General features: G+C 47.1%; 1 protein-coding gene across 2 annotated transcripts in view; it reads left to right on the top strand.

Annotated features, from left to right (window-relative positions):
• The window catches only part of rhbdl1 (rhomboid, veinlet-like 1 (Drosophila)), a 300633-nt gene that overhangs the window by 16050 nt on the left and 262110 nt on the right, over positions 1 to 22473 (top strand). Inside the window, exon 2 of one of the 2 annotated variants that reach the window (XM_086000695.1) lies at positions 21643 to 21801. In XM_086000695.1, the coding sequence (XP_085856821.1) occupies positions 21643 to 21801 (159 nt within the window). Of the gene's footprint in view, positions 1 to 21569; positions 21802 to 22473 lie in introns of those variants that run through there. The other variant, XM_086000694.1, reaches the window with a different exon arrangement.

Raw genomic sequence — 22473 nt, 5'->3', positions numbered from 1 at the left:
GTGGCGGACCACGGACGCGTCGGCGACGGGAGAAACTCGCCGGGGACCCTGAGCGGCTGGTCATAGACCAGTTCGGCGGCCGACGCCTGCAGGTCCTCTTTAGGTGCCGTGCGCAACCCGAGCATTACCCATGGCAACTTATCCATCCACGCAGTCCCTTGGAGGGTGGCCCGGAGCGATGCCTTCAAAGAACAATGGAAGCGTTCGCATAACCCATTGGCCTGCGGGTGGTAAGCTGTGGTGCGATGGAGCTTGGCGCCCAGTTCTGAAGCCACGGCGTTCCACAAAGCAGAGGAGAACTGCGGCCCGCGGTCCGATGAAATGTCCGACGGCACGCCGAAACGGGCAACCCAGGATGAAAGAAAAGCCCGGGCGACGTCCGCGGAGGTGGTGGACGTCAATGGAATGGCCTCCGGCCATCTGGTGGTACAGTCGACAATCGTCAGCAGATACGTGAACCCTTGTGATGGTGGTAGTGGGCCCACGAAGTCGATATGAACATGATCGAATCGCCGCTCCGGTACCTCGAAAACGGCGACAGGAGCTTTAACGTGGCGCTGCACCTTCGCTCTCTGGCACACGACACAGGTGTTGGCCCAGTCGCGCACATCTTTTCGCATTCCCCTCCAGACAAACTTGGATGCTAACAACTTCTGTGAAGCCCGCACACCCGGGTGGGCGAGGTTGTGCATGATATCGAAGACTTCCCTGCGCCAGGATGACGGAACGATCGGGCGTGGGTCTCCCAGGGAGACATCGCAGAGCAAGGATGTGCCGTCTGAGTGGAAAAGTACGTCCACTGGCCGCAGGCCGGACGAATCGGAACGGAAAGCGTGCGTCTCCGGGTCAGCCGCTTGGTCGACCGCCATTAGTGAATAGTCGAGACCCAGTTGGACGGCCGCACGCGAAAGGCAGTCGGCAACCACGTTGTCTTTGCCGGCCACATGGCGGATGTCGGTGGTAAACTCGGAGATGAAAGTGAGTTGCCGCTGCTGTCGGGCCGACCACGGCTCAGTCGTCTTGGCCATGGCAAATGTCAGGGGCTTGTGATCCACGAAAGCGACGAATTGGTGTCCTTCCAATAAAAAACAAAAGTGGCAGATGGCCAGGAACAACGCCAACAGCTCTCGGTCAAATGTGCTATAGCTACGTTCGTTACTACGTAACTGGCGGCTAAAAAACGTCAGAGGTTGCCATGCCCTGTCGACCCATTGCTCTTGCACGGCGCCGACGGCGTAGTCCGACGCATCTATCGTGAGCACGATGGTGGCACCGGGCAGCGGGTGCGCTAACATCGTCGCATTGGCGAGGGCCTCCTTCGTGTCCCCAAATGCGCGGTCCATGACCGACGACCAGATCACCGGTTCTTTCCCCGGTTTCCCTCGGAGTGCCTCGTAGAGCGGCCGTATGAGCTGGGCGGCCCGGGGGACAAAGCGATGGTAAAAGTTTACCATGCCGAGGAATTCTTGGAGCGCCTTGACGGATTGCGGCCGTGGGAACGCCGCGACAGCTGCCACTTTCGCCCTGAGTGGCAGTGCCCCTTCCGCGGTGATGCGGTGGCCCAGAAAATCGATCTGCCTCAGTCCAAAGTGGCACTTGTTTGGGTTAACTATAAGGCCATGTTCCTGGAGACGGCGGAAAAAGACGCGCAGGTGACGTAGGTGTTCTTCCTTTGACGTGCTGGCGACGAGGGTGTCATCGAGGTATACGAAAAGGAATTTGAGATCCCGGAGCACCAAATCCATGAGGCGTTGGAATGCCTGCGCCGCATTTTTAAGCCCGAAAGGCATCCGTAAAAATTCAAAAAGGCCAAATGGGGTAATGACTGCCGTTTTCTGGACGTCCTGAGGGTGGACGGGCACCTGGTGGTATCCGTGGACGAGGTCGATCTTGGAGAACCACGACGTGCCGGCCAAATGGGCGGAAAAATCTTGAATATACGGTATCGGGTACCGGTCTGGAGTTGTGACCTCGTTGAGGCGCCGATAATCACCACAAGGCCACCACCTACCGCCGGGCTTTGGCACGATGTGTAGCAGAGACGACCAGGGACTATCAGATCGGCGAAAGATGCCCAATCGCTCCATAGTGGCGAATTCCGCCTTCGCGGCCTCGAGTTTACTGGCCTCTAATCGCCGAGCCCGGGCGTAAACCGGGGGGCCGGTCATCGCAATGTGGTGTTCAACACCGTGTTTGGCGGTCGTTGCAGGGAAAGTGGGTCGAGCGAGCGCCGGAAATTCCTTGAGCAGGCGGGCGAACTCGTCGGGCGGCGACTCGGTGCGGGCAACCGCGTGGGTCGTGCCGGAGCCCCGAAAACAGGGGATGGGGGCTCGTGAGGTGGCATGGATCAGGCGGTGATTACGTACGTCGACCAGTAGGTCATGCGTGCAGAAAAAATCGGCACCGAGGATTGCCAGTGGTATCGTGGCGGTGATAAACTCCCAGTGGAAGAGTTGGCCGCCGAGACACAATCGGATACGCCGCTTCGCGTACGTACGGATGGCGCTGCCATTGGCGGCCTGTAGTGGAGGACCGCGCCGCCCAGATCGGACGTCGAGAACCGAAGCGGGGAGGATGCTGCACTGAGCGCCCGTCTCGCATAAGAAACGCCGGCCCGAAATGGAGTCGGTGATGTACAACAATTTCCCGGAATCACCAACTGTCATTGTGGAGGCGAAACCGACCTCGGGGCTTCCCTTCTGGTCGCGCAATTGGTGTTGCTGCTTTCTCGGTGCTGGCGGCACGAATTTACACGGGGGTTGGCAGCATCTAGCATTCTGACCGAAACGGGCCTGGTAGTAGCAAAGGCCGGTCTGTGGAGGTGCCGAGGCGGGGTTCTTGGAGGCGGGGCGCGTCGAGGTGGCGCAATACTGTTGCATCACCGCGTAAATGGTGGCGACTTTGGCCGCGAGCGCCACACCGTCCGTAGCCGTCGACCTGGCCAGGGCTGCTTGTACCTGCTCAGGGAGCTGGCTCAGGAACAGTTCACGAAATATAAAACACTGCGGCTCAGACCCGAGGAGGGTGAGCATGTGGCTCATCAACTCGGAAGGCTTAGCATCGCCTAACCCGGGGAGTGCGAGCAAGCGTCGTGCGCTCTCCGCCTTTGTGAGACCGAATACTTGCATGAGGCGCGCCTTGAGCGTTTTGTACTTGTTCTCCACGGGCGGGGTCTCCAGCAGGCTGATAATGTGGGAAGCCGTCGAGCTGTCCAGTGTGGAGACCACACACAGGTAACGGGTCTGATCCAGCACTATGTTTCGCAGTTGGAACTGAGCCTCCGCTTGAACGAACCAGGAGGCTGCCTGTTGTTCCCAAAATTGAGGGAGCTTCAAACTCGCTGCATTTACATCCATCTTGTTCTCAAGCTTGCCTCCGCGAAAATCGTCTGCGAAGCTTCAGGGTCACCAATGTAGGAATCAACGGATTCCTATCTAAATCACTGAGGTTGAATCAGTTCAGTAATGAACCGAATTTAATTAAACTGGTGAACAAAACAAAAACATGCAGGAGCAACAGCAAACAGGTCTATATAGTAGCTTGTTCCACGAGGTCTGAACTCAGAACCTCCCACCTCTGATGTCATGACGTCATCACGTTTCCCGCCACTCGGGGCACCACGTGACCAACGTGATGACGTCATCGCGTTGTTTCAGGGTTTTTACAGAAAGCTTGTTTACACTCAGCAAACGGACATAGGTGCTGTAACATTGCTTTAAAGACAGTTATTCATTTGTACAGGAGTTCATTGGTGGTTTCACCACAATACTGTCTTTCCATAACAGTCCTCCCAAAGTATATCACTTCACACTTCTCCGAATTGAACACCATCTGCCATGTTTCTGCCCATTTCACCAAGAGGTTAGAATTTTGCTATAAAATAATTCCCCTGTATATATTATAATTTTGTAGCAACTTTTTCTATCAATTCATCAATGGCACTGTCTTATTTTTAACAAGTTAATAGCTGATTGTAATGTGACAAGCTTGGAGGCTAGTGGCCTGACACAGGAGGACAAACTGAAATGCCTGTTCTTTCCTAGTTAATAACTGAGACCAGCCGAGAGAGCAAGGAGCAGCTTAATGAACCTGCAAGAGGTAAGGAAATGAATCAGTTCAGGGCCACGCAGTAGAGAGCCTGCACTTGGGTTATTTTTAGAGGATCCATGATGAAACTGGGTGATTTATTAAAAAGTAAACGACTGAAATGTGTTGGGAACATAACTGATGATTACAGAAGGGTGATTGAGGTTTGTAGGCCCAAGACAGTGGCCGAGTATATTTTGGTAAATCACTAAATCCTGCCATATATCTTATTTGTACCACACTCATTCAATTAACTTACCAGTTTGTTCTCCCTTAAAATTTAAAACAACAAAGGGGGAGAAATTCGGTACCTTAGCGCCTCCAGTTAGCATCTGGCAGGTGTGCTAACGGGGCTCTGAGGCAGTAGTGCCGCGGCGAGGCAAATCCAGCGCTGCACGCCAAATTCGGCCCCCCTGTAGCGCCACCGCTACGAGTTAGTGCCAGGGACTTCAGCGCCAGGCAGATTGTGACGTCAGTGAACATGCAACGCTCACTGGACGCCTGATCTGCCAAATTGAGTATCGCCCCCTGCCGTTGCGCCTCGCCCCGACAGCGATGGGGAGAGGAGGCGTCAAGTTGGTCGGTAGCCAGCTCCAGGGGCGCTACTTAAAGGGATCATGAGTAATGAGTCAGAGGTCTCAGGCTAGTGCTGTTTCACTGCTTCCTTGTCAGTTTGACATTGTGCAACAGTTTAAATCAGTCATTTAAAGGTTGTTTAGTCTCTGGAGTGTTGTGGCTACTAAAAATTAGTTACACTTATTCTCACAACATATCAAATTGCTTTGTTACTTTAATGGGGGCTGTACTGGCAGTCGACCTTGTAATGTATATACCTTTAAGGGGGGAACAATCTTTCACAGCTCATGTATACTGCAGTACCGGCAGTGACCACACCTGTATATAGCACTGAGTAGTAATCTGTACAGATCAGTTCCCGTGTGAGCCACGTTGAGTAAACACCTGTTGTACCATTCTCCTGCAGTCTGTGTCTTATTATACATGGACACAACATTGGCGACAAGGCAAGTTCGAACCTACCTGCAACTCTGCATCACCTCCCGGGGATTCGTTCCTGGAGATCAGTGGATTGGAGGTCAAGGCCAGAGACTCGGGCGTCGACCACGGGCAACCGCCCAGACAGCGGCGGGCTAGAGCCTGACCGAGCGGCACAGCAAAGGGCCGAGCAGCGTCGACGGGGGAGAGAGAGAGAGGGCAGAGCGCACAGGGCACAGCCGGTGTTCAGGGGCCGAGCAGCATCGAAGAGAGGGAGAGAGAGACGCGCAGAAATCCGCGAGGCACCGCCATCGCCACGAGGACCGCCGAGAGCGGCATTGGCAGCAGCACAGGAGAAGCGCGCGAAACCTACAGGGCGCCGACATTGCCACGAGAACCATCGTTGGCGTTGGCAGCAGCGGGGGAGGAAGGAAAGTGCAGGAGACGCCATTTTAAGCCATTGGGAGACGCCATTTTAAACCACACCCAAAATGCCAAAGAGTGGCAGTAGCACCGCATTTGACAATGAAGTCGAAGATTGGACTACATATGTCGAACGAATAGAGGTATACTGCAAGGCAAATGAGGTGTCAGATGACAAGAAAGCGTCGGTATTGTTAAATTTAATGGGTGCAAAGACGTATGGTTTATTACGAAATCTAGTAACCCCAACGAAGCCAATGGAAAAGAGTTTTGAAGACATAGTAACGATACTACAGGAACATTTAAACCCCACACCGCTGCTGATAGCAGAAAGATTCAAGTTTCACAAACGGAACCAGCATAAGGATGAAAGCAATGCTGATTATTTAACAGAACTGCGCAAACTATCAAAACACTGCCAGTTTGGAGCGGGACTGGCAGATACCTTAAGGGACAAGTTTGTGTGTGGGCTTCAAAGTGAAGGAACCCAGAAATGGCTTTTATCTGAAAAGGACCTTACGCTGGAAAGGGCTTTCAGCATTGCGGTATCATATGAAGCAGCAGCACGGGGCGCTGCAGAGATACAACAGAGACCGCAAGAATATGGCACAAACGAAATGTCATATGGAACAGAGAAGTGCTATCGCTGCGGCAGAACAACACACGACCAGAATGATTGCTGGTTCAAAGACAAAGTGTGCAGACAGTGTGGAAAAGTAGGACACATAGCACGAGTCTGCAGGTCGGGAGAGAAAACCAGCAATAAGAAACCTACCAAAGAAAAGCACAAGAAGGTACATAAGATGACGGAGAATAGTTCAGATGAACAAAAGAGTGATAACGACTCCGAAAGCAGGGAACTGAGTTGTCTGAAACTACATAATGTGATCACAACGGAGGATCACCGAACCATTTGGGTCACTCTCAAGATAGCAGGAGTCCAGGTAAAGATGGAATTGGACACAGGATCAGCCCTAACAGTCATAAACCGACGGGACTACGAGCGGCTATTCTCACACATACTCTTGAGAGACACAAAAATTATTTTGAAGACGTACACGGGGCAAAAAGTCTACCCCAAAGGAAAAATAAGGGTGACCGTTATATATAACGGTAAGGAAACACCAAAACTAGACCTGTATGTATTACAAGATGGAGGACCACCATTACTGGGACGTGAATGGATCCGGAAAATACAACTGGATTGGCATTCCATACAGGCACTGACTGTGGCTGACAAAAAGGATGACGACGTCACACCTGGGCGACTGTCAAAGATCCTAACTGACGCGTAAGAAGTGTTCCAGCAAGGACTCGGAACACTAAAAGGCATGACAGCGACGATTAATATTGAAGAAAATGCAAGCCCCAAATTTTTTAAGCCCAGACCAGTACCTTATGCGATCCGCCCAGCCGTCGAAGCAGAGCTGGAGAGTCTGGAACGTTCAGGTGTACTGTCCAAGGTAGACTGGAGCGAGTGGGCTACACCCATCGTCCCTGTGATGAAAAAGTCGTTGAGCAGCACACCTGGGGAACCAAGGAAGGTTCGCATCTGTGGGGACTTTAAGGTAACAGTGAACCCGGTCCTTCACACCGTACAATATCCACTTCCGCGGATTGAAGATATTTTCGCCTCGCTATCTGGAGGGAAACGCTTCACTAAGATTGATCTGACCCAGGCGTATCTGCAAATGGAGGTAGAAGAAGCATCAAAAAAATACCTCACAATCAACACCCATAAAGGTCTCTACCAATACAACCGGCTGGTATTCGGGGTAGCATCAGCTCCGGCTATTTGGCAGAGGGCAATGGAACAAGTCCTGCAAGGGATCCCAGGGACCCAGTGTTATTTGGACGACATCCTGGTCACGGGCGAAAATGACAATGATCACCTTGCCAACCTGGAGCTGGTGCTCACTAGATTGCAGGAATATGGGCTCCGAGCTAACCGCCCCAAATGCGAGTTTTTAGAAAACAGATCTCGTATTGTGGCCACGTTATCGATAAAGAGGGGTTACATAAGTCCCCAGAGAAGATTGAGGCAGTAGTCAAGGCTCCAGCACCGGAAAATGTGTCACAACTGAGGTCGTTCCTCGGGCTGATAAACTACTACCATAAGTTCTTGCCAAATTTGTCTACAATATTACACCCACTGAACACCCTACTGCAAACTGGGGTGCCATGGAAGTGGAGTGACGAATGTAGACGAGCTTTCCAGAAGAGCAAAACACTAATCACATCGAAAGAGGTATTGGCCCATTACAACCCAGCATTACCAATTCGGTTGGCATGTGATGCGTCACCCTACGGCATTGGAGCGGTGCTGTCGCACAAATCCTCGGACGGCTCAGAGAGGCCAATAGCCTTTGCGTCACGATCACTAACCTCAGCCGAGCGTAACTACGCCCAGATTGACAAGGAGGCCCTCAGCCTAGTGTGGGGAGTGAAAAAGTTCAATCACTATCTGCACAGGCAGAAATTCACCTTGCTGACTGATCACCAGCGTATTGTCTCCATTTTTAATCCGAAGAAGGGCGTTCCGGTGATGACTGCGCAACGACTACAAAGATGGTCACTTTTTCTAGGGGCACACCACTATGAGATTGAATATAAGGGCACGAAACAGCATGGAAATGCTGATGGGCTATCACGCCTGCCACTGCCTACTGCGGAGGAAGCACCAGCAGTGGATCCTGTCGAAATATTCCATTCGACTATAGTTGAATACCTACCGGTAACTAACGCTTGTATCGAAAAGGAAACCCGAAATGACCCGACACTTTCTCGGGTATATGATTTGACGGTGAAGGGATGGCCAGCACATGGCGACTCACTGTTGCCAGCATTCTCGACAAGGAGAGAACAGCTATCAGTGTGCCGGGGGACCTTGATGTGTGGATCCCGAGTGGTAATTCCACCCAAGTTAAGGGATAGAGTGCTCAATGAGCTTCATGAGGGTCATCTGGGAGGGGTAAAAATGAAAAGCCTAGCCAGGGCTTATGTGTGGTGGCCGGGAATCGATAAACAAATCGAGGACCTGACCAAGAGTTGCTCAGGATGCCAGAAAGTCCAAAATGCACCACCACAGGCCCCTCTACACCCATGGGAATGGCCCTCATCACCATGGCAATGGGGGCATATTGATTTTGCTGGTCCATTCATGGACTCAATGTTTTTAATAGCCGTGGATGCGCACTCAAAATGGCCTGAGGTCATCAAAATGTCCTCCACCACCACGGAGAAAACTATTGCAGTCCTACGGACCATTTTTGCCAGGAATGGCTTGCCAGAACAGATTTGCTCCGACAACGGACCACAGTTTGTGTCCGAAGAGTTCCGGAGGTTCTTGAAAAAGAATGGGGTAAGGCATTACACATCCGCCCCGTATCATCCAGCCACAAATGGATTGGCTGAGAGGTTGGTACAAACCTTTAAGAAGGCAATAAAGGCTATGTACAATGACAACATTCCGCTGCAGCACAAGGTGGACAATTTCCTGTTCGCCTACCGGAATGCGACACATGCAGTCACCAACCAGGCCCCAGCCATGATGTTCTTTAACCGAAGGTTAAGGTCTCGCCTGGATTTGCTCAGACCAAACGTACGAAGAGATGTTGAGAGTAAGCAATTCCAGCACATCCATGAGAAGCCAACCAGGAGCTTCAATGTAGGGCAACCAGTCTTGGCCCGCGACTACCGAACAGAAAAATGGCAGCCAGGAACGATATGCACACGGCAGGGCCCACTAATGTACACAGTGGACGTTGGGGAGAGCATCGTGAGACACCATGCTGACCAGATCCTAGAGTCACAGGAACAAGTCAACCCCATGCCTCGCCCATACGTACCTGGTGATGAACCCGACGTACAGGTCGCATCTACCCCAGAAACAGTAGCATCGGAAGCTGATGAACCAACCGACGACAGGGGGCCAGAATCGCCTCCGCACCAAGAGCAAGACACTCGGGAAAGGCGCTATCCAGAAAGGATCAGGAAGCCTCCCCAAAGACTGAATATATAAATAGAATATTTTCAGCTAATGTTGCATGTTAAAAGTGTTAATTGTAATTAGTTTGATATTTAATTGTTAAATGAGTGTTATGGTACTGTTAATCTAAAAGGGGAGGAATTGTAATGTATATACCTTTAAGGGGGGAACTATCTTTTACAGCTCATGTATACTGCAATACCGGCAGTCACCACACCTGTATATAGCACTGAGTAGTAATCTGTACAGCTCAGTTCCCGTGTGAGCCATGTTGAGTAAACACCTGTTGTACCGTTCTCCTGCAGTCTGTGTCTTATTATACACGGACACAACAGACCTCGCCCTCCAGGAACTATGGCAGAGGGAGCGCAGGCAGCGAGAAAGATTGGAACATGTTGCCAGAGGGAGGAGGAGGGTCATCAGGTTCAGCAAGGAGGTGGTCACAGAACTCAACCACCTCCTGCAACCAGACCTCGAGCCTCAGATCAGGATGAAGATGGCTCGCTCAGTGGCAGTCAAGGTCACCGTCGCCTTCAATTTCTTCGCCAGCGGATCCTTCCAGTCTGCAACAGAAAATATAGGTAACATCTCGCAGTTCGCCATCCATCGCTGCATCAGGGAGATCACAGAAGCTCTCTACAGTAGGAGAAGGGACTACATTTCCTTCCCCATTACCAGAGTGAAGCAGGATGAGCATGCATGTGGCTTTGCCAGGATAGCGGGATTCCCTATGGTGCAGGGCGCCATTGACTGCACCCACATGGCTTTGCGGGCACCGCATAACAAGGAACAGGAGCGAGAGAGGAGGCAGCCACTCAATCGGCCTTCCGGAAGGTCAGTCCATGACTGCCTCATCAGACTGCGGTTCTAGTAAATTCAACCCCAGATCCCCATTGCTCACCACATCCCCATCATTCCATCCCTGTCGCAGGCCATATCACAGTGCACAGCTGAAATGAGAGTACAAAATTATCCAAAGTGAATTAATAAATTTATCAATAATCAGTGAACACATCTTTACAACAACAATATTTACTATTCACCCTTGTGCAATCCCTTAGTGCCTCGCGTTACTGTGCCTTTGCTTACTCTAGTGCTCCTATGAAGTGTTGGCCCAGTGTCTTCAGCAGGGCTGGTGGAAGGCTGCTGAGTGTCCGTGCGGGAGACTTCAGATGGCCTTGCAGGACGACCTCGAGCAGCTCGACCTGGAAGGCCCAGCTGTAAACAGCACCACCTCAGCACGGGCGGCAGCAATCTGGGCTGGCTGGATGACAGGCAGCGACAAGGGCAATGGCAGAGAGGCAGTGGTGGGAGTAGGAATGCTATCATCATGAGAGAGGACAGCAGTTCCACTGATCCACTTCTACTCCCCCAGGGCAGCACCTCAGCATCCCTAGCAATCTGTTGCAGCATAGATTGCTGGCCTGCTGCGACACCGTGAAAGCCCCGGTTGATGTTGGTAGACCCAGCCACGATGGGAGCAGTCAGAGCTTGCATGGCATCAAGCTGAGACTGCATGAGAGCAGTCTGAGATTGAATGGCACCAACAATAGATTGCATTACAGCACTAAGATATCGCGTCACTTCTGCCTATGCTGCAATGGAAGCTGCCAGATCGCCCATCACACGTGGCATCAGGTCTGGATCACCACGGTCTCTCTGGGAGTCTACCATCCTTTGCAGACTGGAAATGATGGTCTCCATGGTGTGCGCAGAGCTTTGTGCAATGTTCCTTATAGTTGCCGAGAGGCTCTCAGGGACCCTTGCAATTGCACCTATCATCTCCGTGTGCATGCCCATCACCCTTCTTCTAAAGGCCTCCCCATTGAGGTCCACATCTGAGTCTTGTGCAGCAGAACTCACGTGCGAACTCGCCCTCTGAGGAGCTGGCCCCCGAGCTACCCTTTCCCCCTGGCCTTGCTGCAGCCCCTTCATTCCCAGTGCATCATCCTGTGTAGATCCCACTACTATACTAGCCTCTAAAGAAGGCGTAGTGCCAGTATCTGAGCTGTTGCCTTCAGGTGAGACATGCAGTGACACGGTGTGTCCTTCCTCCTCCTCTTCTCCCGCATCGCTTTCAACGGTGCCCTCAGGGACAGGCTGCTCAGGTGCTTGCTCATTATCTGAAAGCATAAAGGCACAGGAGTCGGGTTAAGGTGAGGGGAGGGGGGCAGGAAGGGAGAAGTGCATGCATACAGCACGATTAGCTGGAAAGTGCGAAAGGCTTGTGGGGTGAGGGGGAAGTGGGATGTGAGAATAGGGAGTAGGGAACATACCGTTGTTGTCCCCAAGGGGGTCAACGTGGCCAGTGGCCATGGCGCCCACCACCTGGCGCCCAATGATTTGCAGCACTCTATTCTCCAGCGCAGACAGTGGTTGGATGTCAGTTTGTCCCCTGCCTGTGCGCGCCTGCTCCCTCCTGTTGTGAGCCACCTTGGCCTGCAAGAGAAAGGTAAGTGTGTGAGTGAGTGTGGGGTAATGTGTTTGGGTGATGTGCCTGCCATAGTTGAATAGCTGTCATTGTGTGCAAGGTGTGAGATGTGGGTGTGAGTGTTGGTAGGTAGAGATTGTTGGTGGGTGAGTGCTGGGGGTGTGGTGCTTTGGGCAGTGTGTGCAGACTGAGGTTCAGACGGTGGTATGTAGCATTTGCTGTGGCATTGACTCACCTTGACCACTCGAGTGAGGTCGTTAAATTTCTTCCTGCACTGTGTATGGGTCCTGGGGACCACAGTGCTGCCTGAGACCCGCTGGGCTACCTCCCACCACATGGCATGGAAGACTTGCGGCGAGGGCCTCCTGCCTCTTGCCGAGTACAGCACCGCCCTCCGTCTCCCCACAGCGGACACCAACTCCTCCAATGCTTGGTACGAAAATCTGCGGGCTCTCTCCCTGGGGCGTGGATCTGCCATGAATATAGCTGGTTGAGTCGTCCGGCTCCTTGGGGTTGGCTTGCTGACACAGGTTAACAGGCAGCAATGCTGAGAATGAGATTCTGCAGCATGAATGAACCTCCCCTTTAAGAACTGGAAAGAGCCTGTGGGAATGATGACTTGTGATTAGACTGCACCTGATATTGGTTAGCGCTTTGAGTGTAGCGCCACTGAGCTAGGCTGTTAGCGCTTGATTTAGCGCTCCCATCCTTTCTTTGAGTGATGACACTTAATTTTGTGTGCAGCGAGATTCATTAGCGCCTGGCACTAAATCTCAAACTTTTCCAAAGTTAGCGCCCACTTCTGGGGGCTAATGAATTTCTCCCCCAAAGTGTTTTATTTTGTGTAGACTTGCAATGGCTGAAGGCTGATGTGTAGTCTGTGATACAGAGTTACTATATTGCAATGTGGGCATATGGCACTTGCTGGAAGGTCGATGGGCAAGGATTTAATTGTTTTACATTGCTCGGATTCTTATGCTATAATATATACAGTTTTTTCAATCACTTGCCCTGGCACTTAAGTAATTGTGATGGGAAGATTTACAATTAAATTTACGCGGTATAAGAATTTTCCTCTAATTAGTCATTATTAACCATGAGAATAATAGCAAGGGAGAAATGTGTCCTTCATTGTTTGCATATATGCATGCATCAGGAGTGCATCACATGACTTTGGAGTCAAAACAAATGCTAGGCTCAGAAATAATTCATTACAAAGGAACCACAAGTAATCAATCTATACGTGCGCTATTAAAAAAAAATCTGAAGCACACAGTAGACAAAAGTTAAAACTCACTCAGGTTGGATCTTTTACAGCTCGTGTATGGCTCCTGTACAAATAGGGTAAAATTCCTGTATGATTAGTGTGATATGTGAGCGGTATGAAATCAAGGCCAGGTTTGAGTCAGAGGCATTGTGGATATACTATCACTGTAATGCTTTGGTGAAGAATCAGATGAGTATGATTGATATAGGAAGCCGATTCATATACCGATGAATATCACAATCTTCGAGAGCATTTTTTTCCTGAAACATAATCATAACAGTCTTTCACTTTCATTTTTGTGTACAGGGCCATTGTTACCAACACTTATGCAGAACAGCATAGCAACAGTAGTAATCACTGCTGGTAATGTATATCATTGCTCTTTATGGGTGTTACTGTCAGAATGCCATTAAGGTCCAACATAACTAAAATAGACACAGTGCTGTTAAGCTATTGCACTCGTTACAGTCTGATGCCTTTTAATGGGACACTATGATGTAGTACTGAGATCATTGCTTTATTTTATTTATTCATTACTTTTAAAAATCATGGTTCATTTTTGTGCTGTTCAGATTGAGGGACATCTGTGCTGGAGAATGGAACACTTTGTCTATTTTGGTCAAGCTCAGCTCAGGTGCAACACAGGTTAGGTGCCAAGCAAAGTCCAAGAATGTGCGTTAACCTCAACTTCACAAAAAGGCCTCTTTTTTGTACCACAATGATATTTACATTTCCTCTATTATCCATCCTTGTGGCCTTTTTGAGTGAGAATGTAAATTTGCATCAAATTAAGGACAGTTTTTTGCAGTGGGTCTGTCAGCAAACTAGAAACTGTAGTTGCGGAGTCTCACTAGATAGTAGTGCTGATTGGCGAATTGGGCAGTCAGTGGGACAAGTTTACAGCACTCCTGATTTTCCAGTCATTAATTATCATCCAACAGTCTTTAAAATGATGGCATGACTTGTTGATATAACTTCAGAAAATGTAATGCTTCAAACCTCAGTAAATGTAAATAATGTAACAGTCACAAACACTTTGTAATGGACCAACCTATCTACCTCTACAAATTGTTAATTATAAGTAGAAAAAATGTATTTCTACAAAAAGTTGTTTGTTCCTAAATGACGTCCTCACAATACAGTAGCCTATGGCATTGAAAGTGTCAAACTCAAACACACAGTAACCATCAGGGATATTCAACAGTCCCTCTGGTTAGTTGCTATTATTATGTTTGATTTATAATGAGATCTATGGGAATTCCTGTATTTTACATGGAAAAAGTTAGTGCATACATATACGAGAAGGAAAATAAAGAAATCTGTTAATTAATGACTGAAAAATCTACAGGGAAGTATGTTTGTACGTGAGAGAGAAGAGTTGTTCTGATGTTTTATTAATAGCCCGTGCATAGGTTTCAGTTGTTTGTAAATTGGAACATTACATGGTGTGTGAAACAGAGTAGGCAGGAGGTGTGCCTCCTCCATTGAATATAACCAACATGGCACCATACTACTATTTCTATGGTTTTAGTAATATTTTTCATTAGATTTTCAGACATTACAAGGAAATACAGAAGCTTTTGCATCAAGTACGTTTGCAAACTAGTAAATTTCAATATATGAGACTTATTTTAGTAGTGACACTTGTGGATTAAGTAGGCAAGTCCCAATATTTTAATAATTTCTGCCTAGACTGTCCTCTGTGCTGTGATTACTGCACATTTCCTGTTGATTGTGGTATGTTATCACTGGTGGAAATCCCACACTTACTGTAATTACTGCTACTATGCATTGGCCAAATTTTATTTAAGTAAGCCATAATTGATATCATACTTTTGCATCAAAATCGTGTTGTTTGATATCAGTAGCAAACATGTTAATTTGTTGATATAAAATCATCTGTCTTGAAATAAACAGCTTAATCCTTTTGTTAAATTAGTGGGCAAAGAAATTTCATAAGAACATATTAATGCATTTGCTGCTCATATTACACAGCTGGATTTCAACTCCATTGTCTAAAACACCAATTAAGACAGTTATTTGGGGCAGATTTGAGTAATGTAAGAAAGATATTAGTTTCATAAAATAAGCTCCACCTCCATTTGAGGTATTTTAGTTATAATTGAATTAGCGTTAGATACCACTATCTCGGCACTCTCTGCTCTTGGGACATTTGTGAGTTCACATCTCTCATATTACTTGTTCCTTTTGCTTTGGTTGTTGATACTGTGCATCATAAGTCACTATTACCTTGAGCAAGTGCCATTGAAGGCAGTGGCATGGCTTTGATGGCACTTACACATACAAGGATGCAACCTCCAGGAATATTCCCTCCAATTCTTTTTGGGTATGTGGTCCCTTTAAGTGGTTGTGCAGCCCATTCATATTTCCGCGCATGGGTGGTTTCTTCCATTTAAAAGCCGGTGAGCGGCCTGTGCGGGACCTCCAGACTGCTGCGTGGCCGTGCAGCTTAGCGGGAACATTGGCCTCCAGTGACCTGACAACACTGCAGAATTTTTGTGGGTCTTGTAATTTGTCATCAGATTAAGTGCTCTGATTTGATCTGGTTCTGTGAGGTGGATTTTAAAAATCCTGCCTGGCTGAAACCAGGTGGGGAGGCAGTTAAAATCCACCGTGTAACTTACCCATTAATGTCCCACCCGGATCTCACCATTTCTGATATTTGCTGGCACTTGTGGAGAGCCCGCCCAAAGCTGGCAGTGTCCTTTAAATTGTGGACCTGGGTTCATACGTGCCCTAACTGTAATTTTAACTCCGGCCTGAGTGGGGAAGCGGCTGGGGCTGTCCCGCCAAGTGATAGCTTGTCAGAAGAGGATTGGAAACAGAAGAGGCCATTCAAGGTAGGTTTTTTTACTTTCCTTTGTGGTGGATAGGTGGAAGAGGAGTGCTCCCCTGGGCCCCACAACGGAAGTTCAAACCACCCCTGCCCCTGCCTTGGACTACCCCTTTTATCCCACAGCAAGATGCGCCTGAAAGGAGCCCTCATCTCTGCACTTACCAGAGTTCTGGGAGGAAGTTAAGTGGGAGGTTAATGAGGCCAAGGGTTTAAAATCGCCGTGGCCTTATTCTGTCATAGGCGGGCCGAAAATTAACATGTCAGTGCAGTGTCCTGCTGGAAACCTGCTATGAGTTAAAATCCACCCCAGGTGTGTGTGTGTGTGCCTGTGTCCTGACATTCCGGGGTACATTGCCCTTTGGTGCGGACTTTGAGCGTCTAGCTGACAGAGTGCAACCGCTGGCCGCCTGAGAGTCCCGGCGGGCACCGGGTCCATTTTGAAGGCAGGGCCTCATCAGCATTCAGACAGAGGGCTGTCCTGGGGCAGCCCGCCAACTCCGGGCGCTGCAATATTGGCTGGCCTTGCCTGCATTCAGAAAGTATTACAAAGCCAACCCCCTGACTTGGGGCTCTGGCCACTGAGCATTAGGCCCGGGGGAAAATTGTGGTGACCACAGTGATGGTGGGAACTGGGCGGAAAGCCATTCTCCACCATTTTCGGGGTGACAGCGCCCCATTTCCATCTGGTGGGAGTCCGCAAAATCTCCTTTGGATTTGCTTTGTGATAGAACCACACACGTTCACAGAATCATCTCTATAATTTTTTTGTATTTGAAAACTTCTGAAGAATTATCTACTTTCCTCTTACTTCAGTTGCACCTGTCTATTAATTTGAGTGCAGATATTGACATTTCCCGGACCTGCCCTGAACCCCCTCCTGAATCAACCTTCCACGGATTTCCAGGACAAGTGGTACCAGATTGCAGTAAAAACAGAGGAGAGTGGCACACAAAGCTTGCTGGTCTCTGTTTGGGTATCTCTCTCCCGGGAACCAATCCACAAGGTAAAGGTGCCTGTGGACAAAACAGAGGAAGAGGAATATGGAGGAGGAGGGAGAATCCTTTATGATTTATGCATCTTTTCTATTTTACACATCTCTGGAACTCTACCCTTGAACACTTTGGTGATTCCTCTGTCATTGCTTTGGATCTCTCCAAAGCCCATGATGTGATCTGTTTGTATTGGCCCCTTTGGTAAGGATAACTTTTCAACCATATATTTAGGAATTAACTGTTAGACCTGGACATGCTAAACCTGTACATTGAGGTGAACAAGACTCAAGTTTATAAATGACTCTTCTGCTTATTGATATTTTTGTTTAGGTGTGAACACAACAGCAGATGTTGGAAAAAAACGCTTAACTGTAACAGGCCCATTCACTGTTTCTTTTTTCCATCATCTCAGGGGTTTCCCATGACTCTGTGCTCGCTTTATACAATGACCTCCTTGGCTCAACATCCAACCTTAGCCACTGTTTTGCTAATGATTTCCCTTTTCAAATTCCATCCACTCAGTGTTCACAACTTCTAGTCCCCTTGATCACTTCCATACCTTCAACTGGGCAATGGAAATCGTGTTTCTTCAATTGTTCAAAGACACAATTCCTTCATCTTTCTTGTATTATCTTCGATAGCTTTTCCTTTGATGGCTCTACCTTTAGCCCTTTCTTCTGAAATCACAAGGTGCAATCTGCCAGACATATTTTCATAGTGGTGGTTTGCACTTACACTGAAATCAGATCATCCAGATACAATTCTATAGACTATATCAAGCAACTGCAAAGGTTTCTACTTCCTGAATACGCAGCTAATTTCAAATACCAAACATCAAATTCTTAAGGTAGCTTCAAGTTTTCCAATCTCTAATCTCAATGCTTTCATTTGGAGTCAGTTGATGTCGGATTGGCTCTTTCAACAAGAGGACTAAATGAACGCATGAATCCTTAGGTAGTCTGGTTATGACCAGAAACCATCCCTGAGGACACCTTTTCACTACCCTCAAATAGAAGAGTACAGAGGTAACAAAATATCTTGAATAACTTCTGTAATTATTTGCATTTTATCTTTGGTATATCAGTTTCATTTTTTAATAGTTATTAATCATGTTAGTTGCGTTAGATCACAGTAATATAATTATTTACCCTAAGATATTCTTCATGAGTTTACAAAATGAATTGGTGATATGCACATCTAATTTTGTTGGAACAAACTCTTAAAGCTCTGCAGCACAATGATTTTATTTTCATATTTTTTAAACCCATCCAAATGGGCAGCATCTCAGGTGACAACCTCAACCTTAAATAACCAAATCCAATCCCTGTCCTTGAGTTTGGCCATGATTTTCTTCAATCATACCCAGAGAGTGGTTAGAATGTGGAACTTCCTACCACATGGAGTGGGTGAGGTGATTAGCATAGTTGCATTTAAGGGGAGGCTATATAAGTACATGAGGGGGAAAAGAGTAGAATGATATGCTGATAGAGTTAGATGAAGCAGGCCAGGAGGAGGCTCGTGTGGAGCATAAAAACCGGCATAGACCGGTTGGGCCGAATGGCCTGTTTCTGTGCTGTAACTTCTATGTAATTCTAAGTAACCAGAAACAGCATTGTTTATACATTTGGCCTCCTGAAACAAGGATTTTGATGTGTACATCACTCTGGATGGGCTCTCCCACAAGTACTACATAAGCGTGTAACACTTTTATATTGCAGGCTTCATAACTTGGCTACATAGAACAGCATACATATTGATATTTTAAAGAAGTGTGGAATTCTAGCAGCCAGAAAGAAGATAAGATATGTCCTGGCAGTGATAAGAGAAAGCCTTGCTAATCGGATTTATGGTGTGGAGATGCCGGAGTTGGACTGGGGTGGACAAATGTAAGAAGTCACACAACACCAGGTTATAGTCGGATTTAAGAACAATTCTCCCACAAAAATTCAGAAATACACAATGTGAAATCTGCTGAAAGCAATATTATAAACGTGTTTTTTTTAAATCAACAGGAACAACACAATAGCAATGATCATTGTTATGTTAATCATAGTAGAAAAAACTACATCATGTTGTCAACTTCTGCTGTTTGAATTGCCCCAGGGAACAGCAAAACTTTGTGTTGTCTCACTTGAAGCCGCCTGTTGTCATTTCAAATGATGTGTATTTTGCACTTCACACTACTACAGGCATGATGCTGACCAGAGAGCTGCTGTCCTGCCAAAGAGGTTCCTAGTCAAACTGTACAGGGTTTTGCAGAGCAGCCATACGAGCGCCTAGGCGGAAGAAACTAGTGTGCATGACATCCCAAATGTCTGTTAATACTTTGTGCAGAAAGGCTTGTATCTCAGTCCAAATGTGAGCCAAGCTAACATTCGGAGCTGAACATATTCCAGGTCCTACGTCAGCAAATCATGACAATAAGCAGACGGCACCTGAACACATAATCCAGCTAAACCAGCCAACAAACCAGATTGTAAACCAGCCCCATCTTGGACAAAACAAACACACATATGGACCAAATTTCTGCCAAGGGGAAATCCATTACATCATTAGATTTTACAGGTCTTGCATGCCTGATTTCAGACCATTCCTTTTCAAGCTGACCATACAAAGTAGAGTTCCTCCATGCTTTGCTGCACTGAACTACACTTGCACAAATGTTGTCACGGTGGGTATAGAAAAATTTAGACTGCGAAAAATAAAATAAAAACAATAATAGGAGAAAATGACTCTCACGTGGGTGGCACTTTGTGTTTCTTGTCAAGAGCTATTTGTCGTCATGGTAATTGATGAATGAACATGAGAATAGCTAGACCTACAGCACCAAAATGAGATTTGTTTGGGCATTTTATCCCCTAACTTTCTTGCCTTCTCCTTTCCTGAAGATGGAGACTCATACTGGGCTGGGATTTCATGAGGTGATATTTGGTATTTCGCTTAAGTGGTCATTCTTCCCATGTAAGCTTGGACAAAACCAGTAAGGCTATTCTATCACAGAGGCTATCACATCTGAGCTCTATACTATCCGTACCTGACATCTACAACAACAACTTGCATTTATATAGTGCCTTTAATGTAGTAAAACGTTCCAAAAGGGCTTCACAGGAGCCAAATAAAGAGACAGTAGGGCAGATGGCCAAAAGCTTGGTCAAAGAGGTAGGTTTTAATAGCGTCTTAAAGGAGGAAAGAGTGGTAGAGAGGTGGAGAGGTTTAGGGAGGGAATTTCATATTACACAATTCCAGCAGAGATACTGGATAGTGGCCAGATGCAAGAACACTGTCTGATTTTTTTTCTGCCTTTCTAGCCTTGAGATGCTGAGGTCAATTAAAATGCCCAACCACCACCCCAATTATCATTGGTTAATTCAATACATTACACTTGTTCAATCTGGGACCTTACTGGTTTGTATTGCTCAATATTACAATCACACGGTTGTTTGTTAAAATAATACAAATTAGTTTCTGCGGTTTAGTTGTGATAGGAGTTGTGTCCGTACTCCATACTGGGCTAAGGCTAGATTATGTAACCATTCTTTCTTGAGGTCTAGTGGAGATCGGAGTTTGTGTCTGCAGAGCATTATAGCCGAGTTGGAGAGGGTCTTGTACCTGGTGGTCTCATAGGAGAAAGATTGTGTTCTTAATTCTTAGAGGTCTAAGGGGGGCGGGGGAGCGATGGTAAGGTATTTGTATTCCTTGGTGATCTAGTGATTAAGTATGTGCTCGTATTTTGTAGTGGTGGGTGTTGTGTCTGTATCTCTGGTGATATAGTAGATATAGCCATCCATTATCCCATAATTTGGCTGATTAATTGCTCTGGGGAGGAGTTCTGCATCTGATTTTTGTTAATGAATAGGTGCTTTTTATGGTCTCTGAGCGGAAACTCCAAAATCTTGGAAGCTTGAATCCTAAAATCAATGAAACCTTGATATTAAAAGAACTATGGAAAAAATTGATGGCTCAACATAGCATAAAAAAGATCTTTAAAGTATCCTTAACAAAGATGTTTTCTTATTGTAGATGTTGCTCTAAGTACTAAGATGTGCTAGGAAAGTATTCAGTTGCTGAACAATATTATTGCTCACTTAGGTGAGTTCACATATTCAGACCTGAGAAATACATTTAAAATATTTGCAAATGTAATTATACAAAAGAATGCGATTATGGCCGGGAGACTCTTCAGAGTTGCTGGTTCTCTGCTGGCATTACTTCGCTGGAAGTGGGGCAGAAATCCCCACTGATGTACCACACCATTAAGAAGGATGTTGGTTTTTGCCATGATTTCCCACAGGGTGAGACCCCATTTTCAGTTGGCCATCTGGGGAGGTGCCAAATGAAAGTGTAGTGCATCCCCTAAGGAAGAAGGGAAAATTGGAGGGTAAGTCAACCCGAATGTGGGCTCTAATAGAAATGTCATTGACAGAGGCTTTGGAACAGGTCATGTGTTTTTTCTTTTTGTTGAAGAATTAATGTATTATGTTGATGGGCTAAAGTTGGAGGGAAATAATAACTTATAATTGGTGGGATGGTGGGCTTAAATAAACAAAGTAACAAACAGTAATGATTGAAAATGCTCTAATTGTCCTTCCTTGGTATGTCTTGCAGCTGGATCCAGAGAATACTGGTTTCATTGCTGTGGAGCACTTTTCCAATCTGCTTCAGAGCCATGAATTACAGCTGGACCCCACCAAACTTGAGATGCTGTTTGCTCTTGTACAGAGCAATGAGCAGGGCCAGATCTGCTACCACGAGCTCGTCAACCTGGTGAGTAACAAGATTATGCAGAAAATTCGACACAGTGCCAATGTGAGACATGTTATAGGGATACTAAGTTATACTTTAGTACAATATGTGACAGGATACAGAGATGTTAGGCTGTACAGGAATGCCAATGTGTGATAGGATACAGAGATACTAGGCTATACATTAGCAACTAATGCCTTTGTGAGACAGGACTGTACACTGATACCACTGTGAGCTGGATATAGAGATACTAGGCTGTATAGTAATGCAAACATGAGAGATGATACAGGATACTATGATGTGAGACTGGATTTATGGATGGTACAATTTGTATTGTCCGTGTCTCTAATGCTTAGTTCATCACAAGTGCATTGGTGTCATTTTAAAGTCAAGAGAATGGTTGATTGTTCTAGTGAATTGATTGGTTGAATTTGATTTTTGTTTACGATGCTAAATGGGGTATTGTGCAACTCCACATGCTGTCTGTCACTCTAGCAGAAACATTCAGTCCAATGATTTTCAACTGATTTGGTACGAAGCTTCCATTAATTTCTCGGGGGGCCTTGCTGCACTGTGGGTCTTGATAGTTTAGGAACAGAATTTTCTGTTAACATTTTACTGGTGGCGATCAACATGTAAAATGCTGCATGGAGAGATGCCTACACAGGCAGCTAAGGTTAATGAAGTCAGCTG

The sequence above is a fragment of the Somniosus microcephalus genome, chromosome 11 (genome assembly GCF_052327205.1).
Source record: "Somniosus microcephalus isolate GS21.2 chromosome 11, FLI_Smic_1.0, whole genome shotgun sequence".
Lineage (NCBI taxonomy): Eukaryota > Metazoa > Chordata > Chondrichthyes > Squaliformes > Somniosidae > Somniosus > Somniosus microcephalus.
This window is presented reverse-complemented; position numbering and strand designations above follow the sequence as displayed.